The sequence below is a fragment of the Hordeum vulgare genome, chromosome 2H (genome assembly GCF_904849725.1).
Source record: "Hordeum vulgare subsp. vulgare chromosome 2H, MorexV3_pseudomolecules_assembly, whole genome shotgun sequence".
Taxonomy (NCBI): Eukaryota; Viridiplantae; Streptophyta; class Magnoliopsida; order Poales; family Poaceae; genus Hordeum; species Hordeum vulgare.
This window is the reverse complement of record NC_058519.1, coordinates 5324993-5336065: the sequence shown is the minus strand read 5'-3', so window position 1 is coordinate 5336065 and position 11073 is coordinate 5324993. Positions and strand designations below refer to the sequence as shown.

The 11073-nt window shown below is 51.4% G+C and overlaps 1 protein-coding gene across 1 annotated transcript; it reads left to right on the top strand.

Annotated features, from left to right (window-relative positions):
- The first annotated feature begins 2067 nt into the window (after window positions 1-2067).
- LOC123431519 (probable pectate lyase 8) lies at window positions 2068-8044 on the top strand. The gene is made up of 7 exons (XM_045115338.1): window positions 2068-2532; window positions 2797-2910; window positions 4090-4167; window positions 5724-6366; window positions 6760-6863; window positions 7087-7225; window positions 7337-8044. The coding sequence occupies exons 1-7, from the start codon at window positions 2399-2401 to the stop codon at window positions 7556-7558; spliced, it is 1434 nt and encodes a 477-aa protein (XP_044971273.1). The 5' UTR covers window positions 2068-2398; the 3' UTR covers window positions 7559-8044.
- Window positions 8045-11073: the final 3029 nt, after the last annotated feature.

Genomic DNA, 11073 nt, shown 5'->3' with positions numbered 1-11073 from the left:
TCCCATGCTCATGCATTTTTTTTTGGACCAAGGCTTCATCATAAAAAAGATCGATTTTTTTTTGTCTATCATCGAAGGTAGATATATCCATAAAAAACAAGTGTTTCTTTCAATAATCTAGGTCGCTCCTCTATGGACGATTTCTTCTCCTCCAAGGCCACCTTTCTCTCCTCAGTCGGCATCCTTCTCTCCTCGGCCATCGCATCTTGTCTCCTTGCCATCTTCCACACCTCGCGTGTTTCCTTTCTTGCCGCTAAAAGAACATCCATAGCATTCGTTAACTCATCATCTCCTCTCATCCTCTTCTTTTCTTTTGCTTCTTTCTTACTTCCGTTTGGTCTTTTTTTGTTTGAAGTAGGTAATTGAGTTTGGTGTCGGGCTCTTCTTGCCATCATCGATGTCACCTCTTCATCATCCATATCAATAATTGTCCTCCTTTTCTTGCTCTCCTCTTGCTCATCACGGGCCTTTCACTTCTCTACATCTTTCAACACTTCGCAGAAATGGGGCAACACAAATGCTTTCCTTTTCTTGATCTTGCCTTTCTTGGTCTTCTTCTTTTCTCCTCGAAATAGGTTTTGTGCAGTATTAAATAAGCTACAAACAAGAGAACAAGTAGTTAGCATTTGAAAACCAAAAAAGAAGCATCAACATGGAACATAAATAAATGTCACTTACCCTATCTCTATCATTAGTGTCGTTTGGGTTTATTGTGTCAACCGACTTCATTGCCGCTGCCCACCTTTGACAATCTTTGTTGATTGTCGACCACCGGGAGCAAAAAGATCTATTAATTCGCTCAATTCCACTCTTGTTTCGCAGATCAAGGTATTCCTTCATCCGGTCCCTAGTTTGGACTCCTTCAACGATTGCATCCATAGACATAACCAACCATGCGTTGCATAGCAATATATCTTTGTCGGTGGTGTAGTTGCCCGCTCTTCCTTTAGGTGCCTCGAGGATACCCTCAGCATCCTCATCCATCTCTCATCATCTCCATGCACTTCATTTGTTTGAGACCAATTGCTCGAGCCGACACCCATTATTGAGAATACAAATCATGCAGAATAAAACTAAGCTGCCCATTTTTATGCAAAAACTACAACAAAAAAGAGCGAAATCATACCTTGTGGGCACTTCATCAAGCACCCTGCCCGCGGTGGACGTCGGCGCAACAAATTGTGAGCTCTCCGACGCTTCTTCAGTCGGTGGAGCCGCGGTCGGGACGCCTTTCAAGCTTCTTCTTCGGCCGCTTACTAGCGTCGGCGCCGTCCGATGCCCTTTTATTTCAGGTCGTCTCCGCTGTCACGGCCGCCTCATTCGATCGCTTGACGGGGGGCCGTGGCTTCACGGCGGGAGGCGGTGCCCAACGCGGCCAGTTGTGGCACTATGAACAAGCTGCGCACGAGGCCACATCTTGGAGGAGCGGGGCCGACGACGGTGATGGTTAGCCCCGCGCTAGGATTTGTGGCGGTGGCGATGGCGAGGGAAGGGGCGCGGGTGTAGGGAGGGGTGAGGAGGGTGTCACCGACGCGCTCCATCGGGCGATTTCTCCGACGGTGGCGCAGGGCGGGGCACAGGCGAGGCGGGAGAGAGGGAATGCGTTGGAAAGAGTGTTGTCCCGTACACGTCCGAAATAACCAACGCGGAATGGCGCTTCGCTCCGCGCGCACAATCGACTATCCAGCATGTGATTTTTAATGTCTATGCTGGACCGGTCAGCGTGGACGCTCGTGCAGTAAAAAACGCGATTTTTCAAGCGTGCTGCTTAGATAGGGTGTGTGTTAGAGTTGTTTTAACAGGCACAAAATTTCGAGTTTGGTTTGGGAGAGCAAGGGGTGTGGATGCGCATTTGTGTGCAAGGATTGCGATGCCCGCCATTCCATTTCCATTCCCATTCCAAGTAGCGGAGCAGAGTGCAAGTGTACTTGCCAGCAATGCTGCATCTGCTCCTGTCGACTGCTCAATCATCAAACCACTAGTAGTAGTAGAGTGTGCAGCCGCACAACCACACCGGATTAGCTCAAGCAAACGAGCTTGATTACCGCTCCACAATCAAATCACGAGCCCAACCGATCAGTTAGCGGGAGATACTTCCAACCACCAAAAAAGCGCGCCACCCCCCAGCGATCCTACGCATTTCCGCAGAGGCCCTCATGCGGGCCGGACCAGGGACCTTTCCGCGAACAAACAGATCTCCAAGGGGCAATGCGGCGAGTGCTGCTCCTCTGAGCCCAGGCGAGGGAGGGGGCCGGGGTATAAATCGGTGCCGCTCCCGGAGCCCCTCTTCTCCGCCCTCGCTCCCCAAATTTCCTTCCCCTTTCCGCTTTCCCTCCGCCGCGCCCGGGCTGCTTTCAGAGCGCGAGAGCGGGAGTGGAGCGCGCTGGCGGCCAAGGCAATGGCGGACCAAGCGGCAGCCAGGAGGAGGCGGGCCGCGCTGGCGCTGGCGGGGGCGGTCTCCCTGCTCCTCCTCGTCGTCGTCGCCCTCTCCGGCGGCGCCGACCTTGCGGGCATCTCCGGCGGCAAGCCCAGGTAATTTCGCTTCCGCTCCGCTCCCTGTGCCGCAACGCAATGCGGGTGCGCGGCCAAGCTCTTGTCCCCCGCGCGGCGCCGCTCGACTTGGGCTTCTCGCGCTCCGAATCTCCCCGAAGAGGGTTCGCGGTGGCGGCCAGGCTCTCCCGCGCTTCCTTTCCTTTCGTTTCGTTTCGTACCTCCACCGATTTCTTCCTGCTTGGGCGCCTCCTCCGTTCCGTCGCCTGACCCCGGCCGCCTCCTCTGTTTACCTTTTTTTTGCAGGTCTGGCGGCACGGCCGCGTCGACGGCCAAGGTGGTGGTGACCGCGGCGGCGAGCGGCGCGAGGCGGTGGCTCCGGGACTCCACGTCACGGCTCGCGGCGACGGCGACGGCGAGGTGAGCTGCGCGTGCCCCTCCCCTCCCCTGCCCGCCCACCCCCAAAATCGCGTGCCTTTCTCCGCGCCCCGTTTCGAACGCCCGACGCATCAGCGCCGTCGGCCAGTCCCCAGCCCGCGATCCCCGCCGTCCACTTTTCCACCTTTTCTCCCACCCACACACACACACAAAACAGATCCGGGACACGCCGCCGCCGGAACCATCCCCTCCCTCGAGAATTTCGTACTAGTAACAGAATTTGAAATCCGCGGCGGGCTGGCTGGATTTGAGCTGTAACCGTAACCGTAGCAGAATTTAGGAACGTTGGTGGCCAGGATTGGATTCCGGCATCAGCACGGAGGGAGCAGACATTCACTTTTTTGTTAGTTATTGTAGTTATTAATTAATCGCGAGGGAGTTCGTATTTTTTACTGCACTTTTTATCTAGGGTGGGGGAGGTTCGTTACGGTGGCAGGAGGGGGGCAGTTCGGTAATTATAACTGTACGTACGTTGCGCTGCACCGGCCACGGTCAAGGCGGTGAAAGACTTTGGCTTGGAGAAGAGAAAGCTGCCTGCCCAAAGAAGAGAAGCCCCACGCCCTGCTACGCGTCCCCAGGAACGCACCCCACACAGGCGTTCGAATTGAGTGTGTGTCTACTTTAGCTAACCGTAGTCTCTCTCGGGGTACGCTCCGGCGTGCCCAAAGCCATGAAGAAGAAGCTGCTGTGCGTCAGTAAAACTTCTTTTCTGGTCTGGTTCCGGTCTGATTATATTATTATTTATTTAAAAAAGTTTCGCCTTTTGGTCCCGCGACCGACCAAACACGCCCACGCCTCGCCCCAGCATCAACGCGACCGGCGGCAGCGCACGAATCATGATGCTCTTCACCCGCCCGTTTTGCCTTTTATCCTCTCCTAACCTCACTCCATTATATTGTTAATAAAAATGGATCTTGGGGTTGGAGTGCGTGGGGTGTTCCGTGTAGGAGGAATTTCCGCGACTTTCTGACCGTTGCTAACGACTAAATGTAACGTTGGTGGTACAAAGATCGCTCCTTCTTCTTGCGTCCTTTAGCCGTTGTTGTTGTTGTTGTTGTTGTTATCACTCGCTTGGTACAACTCGCTTTCATCCATTGTTTTCACGTCGCCATGAATTCTGCTAATCATGCTGCTGCTACTCACTCAACTCACTGGCTGCAGGAGCGAACGTACCGACGGTTCCGCGGCGGTGGCAGGAGCGGTGGATGACCCGGAAACGGTGGTCTCGCAAGTGCACATGTATGTCGCTTTCCTCCTCCTCCCTCTTTAATGCTTCTCCTCATCCTGCCTCCCCAACATCAACTCTTCTTATAACTCAACCCAAATCCGGAGCAAGAAAAAGTTGAAAGCTCAAGTTAGTAGCTAGCAGTAGATCTGCTCTGCTCCTTACATTAGCTGGTGCTTAAAATCAGTCTCTGTCTCAGTCTCAGCAGGATAGGGTAGGACACACCTTTTTTTCTCATTTGCCAGTACCAGTAGATTAGATAGAAGCAGAGTCTTGTGCCAGCAGAGGTCGGTAGCCTTTTTGTCCCGCCCTTTTTTTTTCTCCTTTAATCACACACTCTCAACCTCAGCCGGACACACATGGAAGCGTCCCCACCGGACAGCCTCACAAAGCCAACCCAAAGAAGAAGATCTGATACGATCGCCGGGCACAAGTACTTTGCCATGACACGTGGGCCCGGCCATGCGGCAGCAGGGTGTGGGGGTGGGGTGTCTGGGGCCCACCCACCACCGCCACCGTGCTGCTCCGTCATTGCGACGTGACCTGCGACCGCGCGCGAGGCAGCAATAACTCGGCTTCCGTCTTTCTCCTCCCTCTCCCTCTCGCTCAGCACAGCACAGCACAGTGGTTGTTGTTCACACGCTGCCGCTGGCCAGTGCAGTGGAGGGAGAGAGTGAGGGGCGTGACACACCACGTTCTCCTCCCTCCATGATGCCCCCACTCACACATGTGGCCTTGCCCCCCGTCCCTACGATTGCCACCATGGCCGCATTCATGCTGCTCACCAGAAAAACCCTTTGCTAGCTAGCTAGCTCCCCCACCTAAACGATCTTTTCCCCCATCCTCACTCACTCGCTCCCCTCCTTTAGTTAGCATCCACGATCTGCTGGTAGAGCCGGTAGCGGCAGGTGATTGGCATTCCTGGCACGCCCTCTTCGTTTTGGTAGTGAATAAAAGTGGTAACTTTTGGAGAATCCAAGGGAGATCATCAAGTGACTGTGGCTGCCTGCCAGGAAGAACCATTACTACTGTTTTCAATCATTTGGTGGCAAGAACCAGTGTCCAGTAGGGCATTATAATGGATTTATTGGCTCTCAGATCACTGTCAATTCGTACCTGAATGAGTGAATGTGCCTGTTGTTCGATCGTGTTTTGTGCACTGGTCATCGGACTGTCCTTTTACCTGAATTCTGACGTTGGTGAGTCGATTAGTTACCTGAAACTGTGGCCAAATTGAGTGATTCTGCATGTTTCATGAAATGAAGTGAGTCAAGTGACTGACTGGCAGGAGAGCACTGTTCTTGTCAATGATTTGGTGACAAGAACCAGCTAGCCTGTGAGTGTGGGTCAGATTTGGTGAGAGGAAACAGCAGGGCTTTATTGGATAATAAAGAATTAATATGCTCTGTGATGTGAACTGTAAATTCGTACATGATGTACAGTGTCACTGTTGTTCTACCTGGTTTTTTACACCTTTGTGAAATTGCAAATTTGTAATGTTCAATCAAGTTACTACCTGAAACACTGACTAAATCAAGTGATGACTGGGCTTGTCTGAACATATGCTCAGGTCGATCAGGAACAGCACCGCCCGGAGGAACCTGGGGTACCTGTCGTGCGGCACGGGGAACCCCATCGACGACTGCTGGCGCTGCGACTCGGACTGGCACAACAACCGGCAGCGCCTCGCCGACTGCGGCATCGGCTTCGGCCGCAACGCCATCGGCGGCCGCGACGGCAAGATCTACGTGGTCACCGACGCGGGCGACGACGACCCCGTGAACCCCAAGAAGGGCACCCTGCGCTACGCCGTCATCCAGGACGAGCCGCTGTGGATCATCTTCAAGCGCGACATGGTCATCACCCTCAGCCAGGAGCTCATCATGAACAGCTTCAAGACCATCGACGGCCGCGGCGCCAACGTGCACATCGCCAACGGCGCCTGCATCACCATCCAGTACGTCACCAACGTCATCATCCACGGCCTCCACATCCACGACTGCCGCCCCACCGGCAACGCCATGGTGCGCAGCTCCCCCAGCCACTACGGGTGGCGCACCATCGCCGACGGCGACGCCGTCTCCATCTTCGGCGCCAGCCACGTCTGGGTCGACCACTGCTCCCTCTCCAACTGCGCCGACGGCCTCATCGACGCCATCATGGGTTCCACCGCCATCACTGTGTCCAACAACTACTTCACCCACCACAATGAGGTACAACTACGGAGTACCACCGACATCCTATCCTGCTAGATCCTACTACTCATGTGTTTCTCATCCTGCCTGCAATTATTGCCAGTCCAATTTAATTAATCATCCGCTAATCAAAATCCTCCATATAGAATCTAAAGTACAGGGTTTGGCGTATGTGGAAGTACTCCTTTGTTTTCTTTCCACTCTACCAGCAGAAGTTTAGTAGTTTAGCATAGGCTCCATGTGAAGTGTTGTTTCTTGCAGATCTAAGGAGGAATTGTCGGTTGGCTGTACTGTGGATCTTGTGTTTTCTGTAGCATCTTGCATGCAAACGAGATTCTTTTGTTTGTACTGTATTTGCCAACAGCATTCTTGGATCTTTCACTGATGGTCAATGAAACAATGTATGTGCAGGTGATGCTCCTGGGTCACAGTGACTCCTACCTCAAGGACAAGGCAATGCAGGTCACCATAGCTTTCAACCATTTCGGGGAAGGGCTCATCCAGAGGATGCCAAGGTAATAAATTCAGTACTCCTCTGTTCTAAAGGCACCAGATACTCAAGATTTTTCTCAATGTATGTACAGTACAGTAGTGCATTATGCACAAGTGTTTGTGTCTGTGTCTGTCCAGAATTGCCTTGCATTGCAGAACATAGATGAAAGCTAGTTTGTTGCTTGGTTTGCATTTGGAACCTTGGTGGACTAAGACTTGCCACTGTCTAAATTGTCATTGTTTCAGGTGCAGGCATGGTTACTTCCATGTGGTGAACAATGACTACACTCACTGGGAGATGTACGCCATCGGAGGAAGCGCCGAGCCGACCATCAACAGCCAGGGGAACCGCTACCTCGCGCCAACCAACCCTTTTGCCAAGGAGGTAACCAGCATATCATTGTCATCACCAGCAAGGCAGCATTGCAATTCATTTGGTTCAGTGGGATCAGCATTCATTTCCTAACCAAAATTTGACATGAACGAACTGCTGCAGGTTACAAAGAGAGTCGAGACCGCCCAGACCACATGGAAGGCCTGGAACTGGAGATCAGAGGGCGACATGCTGCTGAACGGCGCCTTCTTCACCCCGTCAGGGGCAGGCGCGTCGGCCAGCTACTCGCGCGCCTCCAGCCTCGGCGCCAAGTCCTCGTCCATGGTGGCGACCATCACATCCGGCGCGGGCGCCCTGTCGTGCCACAAGGGCTCCTCCTGCTAGCACAGCGCCTCAACAACAGAAAAAGATATACTTACTAGAAGCTAAAGAAGCTACCGGAACATGGATCACGGTTACAGTTTTTCTTTTTCCCTTCCTTTTTTTGACGACGGCTACATATATGGAAGCAAAAGCCGAAAGTTCACCATTGGTCAACCTCCCCCTGCCGCCTCCCGCTGTCAAGAAACGCCCCCGGAGCAGCTAGCAGGCGAGAAGCGTTGCTGATTCATTCGTTGGTCGCTCGGTGTCCTATTAGTCCCCTGAGTGTGCGTGTGTGTCTGTCTGTGTCTTAAGCTTTTTTTGTGCCAGATGATGATGATGATGATGCTGGCTCTTGTTGTTGTCAACTGAAATACCGCTAGGATTGTGTTACTGCAACAAGTGTGTGTGTGTGTGTGCGCCTGGAAGATGGGCTGGCTGGTTAAAATGGTACTACTGCTACTACTGTAAGATACTACTAGTGCTCCTGAATGATGGCTTTTTATCTGACTTGTCCGGTGGAAATTGAAACAAGGATTAAATCTGTTGATCATCGATGTTTGTTCACCTCTGCTGTTTTTTGCTTACTGCATTTTTTGGTGCTCTATCTAACAAACTTGTCATCGAGTTGGTGAGAAATGCTACATCTGTTCTGTTTGTTCTTGGAACCGTGGGCGGTGGCGATGCTGATGTGTGGTCTGTTATATACAGTAGTATGTTTGTGTGTTGCACTGCTACTTCACGTCCGTTTTTTCGGCACACTGAGTGGCTTCTTCCTGAACATGTGTTGTGACATTTGCTCTCCCTGAACTATGTATGCTGCTCCACATACCAAACTGATGGAGGACGGTTGGTAATGGTACGGAGGGTGGGATACGGAATGGTCCTTTTGCTGTTCTTGGGATTGTTGCGCATGGATCACGACGTTGATCTATCTTGCAAAACTTGTCGAGTGGGCAAGGAACAAATGCGTTGAACGGCACCGTCACCTCTGCTGTTGCGTTTCTTGATGCAACCGTGTGTGACGGGCGATGTCCTCCGGTCTGTCCGTCATACCATATATATGTGCTTGTGTTTGCACTTGCACTTGCACTTTGTTTTCGACGCACCCGAATTCTCTTGCTAACACGCGTCGCGGCAACTGTTGCTGTTCATGGATAACAATGAGTCGATGATGCTGCAACAAACAAACTTGTGTATAATAAGCCGGCACGGAACCGCCGGCCGGAATGAATGAATGGATGAATGAATGAAGACGGTGGAGAAGGGGGATGACGGTTGGTAATGGTACGTACGGAGGTGGGGATACGGAATGGTCCTTGCCGCTCTTGGAATGAATGGAGGAACGAATGAGATAAATCCGATCGACTTGAGGCTGGTTTTCAGCTTCCAAACTGCATCTGCATGGACGGGGACGGGGACGGGGACGGGGCGGGAATGAATGAATGAATGCTGCTTCGTCGGTGTGGATCTGGTCCCGGTGCAAGCTTTGGGCTGAAGAAATGTGCGTGGATGGGGTCCAAGCAGAGGGATTCGGAGTTACTACTGGGGAGAAGAAGTGAAGAGGAATGAATGGATGGATGGGGCCTGTGTCTGTGTCTGTGTCGACCTGACACGGAGACGGAGGGAATGGATAGATCCATAGCAAGGGACCTACGGTAGTAGCTTGATCCCCAGCATGTTCAGACAGACATGGAAACTGCAAGCAGTAGGGCATGGGCATGGATGGTGTGTGAAGGGAGCTTTGATCCACAAGACGAGATGGAATCGGAAATGGGGGTGCTTCGTCTGGAACTTGCACGTGTGAGCGTAAGGAGCAATCGGCGGAGTGGGTTAGGCACCGCACCGGCGGCAGGCAGGCATGCATGGGGACGGGCTGTGGAAGCGGAGGTGAAGGCGGTGCGTGTCCCCTGCCCGTGCTTGAGGACGGATGTGGGTCTTGCCGCGGCCGCGGCCGCGGCCATTTGTGGGTGTCGGTGCGCTAATAAGTTTCATATACTGCAGTCTTTTGTTACCCTCTTCTGTGTTACTCCCTCCTTTTCAGTTTATAATGCTTAAATCTTAAATCTAATCGATCAAATTAAATTATGAGCAGACTTCCTTTTTTATTTATTTATATGATTTAAATCTGAAATCTCATCGACCAACATGCATTATGAGTGGATGACATGAGTTTCATAGATACAAAACAGTTCGATAAAATATTCCTCACTTATTTAACCTTCGAGGCAATATTTTTTTTAGAAGGAGGTCTTTACATCAATAAAATGCATCCGACCCTTTTATTAGAAAAGATAATAAAATAGTTTGCAGGTTTCAAACAAGCTCACTAAGAGCTGTAAAATAATCCATAATACAAAAAGATGACACAATCGGTCGTCGGACTAGATGCCTAACCACTTAGGGCGCGTTTGGTTACATTGGCAATCGAGCCTGACCCGGCTAGCCTGGCTCCAGTGAGCCGGTTGAGGGGATGGGATGCACGCAAAAAGACCCCAGATGCACATAGTTTGGTTGACTGCATGTATCTTAGTTGCATGAGACAACAATTTTTGACCCGGTGTTTGGTTGCCTGCATTGCATTAGTCGCATATATGACATAGTGTTTGGTTGCAACCTGCATAAGTTGTTGTCACCACTTGTAACTAGTGATGAGCTTACCGCACACAATATGAACATGTAGTGCCAGCTAGTTGAACAAATAACAATTCATCCTAACTACTATCAAATGACAGAACAAATTATTAAGTGTCATTGGCTAAATAGGGCAAAGTTCATCGGTGTTGCTGCCACCAGATCTTCCTCTTCTTCTTCTTCTTCTTCTTCTTCTTCTTCTTCTGCTTCTTCTTCTTCTTCTGCTTCTGTTGCTACTGTCTCTTCTTCCTCTTCTTCAAATCATGCACTGACCTCTGTTAAGCCACATTGCCTCTGCCCACTCCAACCTTTTGTTCTTCCAAGCGTCATTGTCAAATGCCTCCACACCATGGCCGGAGCTAACAACATGGTCATGCTCGACCTCTTCCTCCTCAGGCACGTGTTCATCAAAGCCTCACTGGAGGATCCAGTTATGCAGAATGCAACAAGCAAGAACAAGATTAACCTGAGTGGGGGTATGGGTGTAATGCCTTCTGATCCAGGATCTTAAACCTATTCTTCAGAGCTCCAAATGCCATCTCAACAGTTACTCTAAGACTGGAGTGTCTGAGATTAAATAGCTCTTGTGCAGTCCTAGGATAATTCCTACCACTGAACTTGTTGAGATGGCACCTGGTTTTCCTGAAGGGTGGAAGAGCACCGGCCCAGCCGACATGCATAGCCATCATCTCCAAGGTAGAACTTGTCGTCGGAAATGTTGATCCCATCAGGTCGAGTCATGCTGTCACTGGGAATGTTAGCATCATGCGTTGACCCCTCCCAGCCAGCCAGCACATATGTGAACTTCAGATCAAAGTCAACAGCAACAAGCACATTCTGGCTTGTGTAGTGCTTCCTCCCCCTGTATGATGCAGACTGTGACCTAGGAACACTGGCAGTGACAT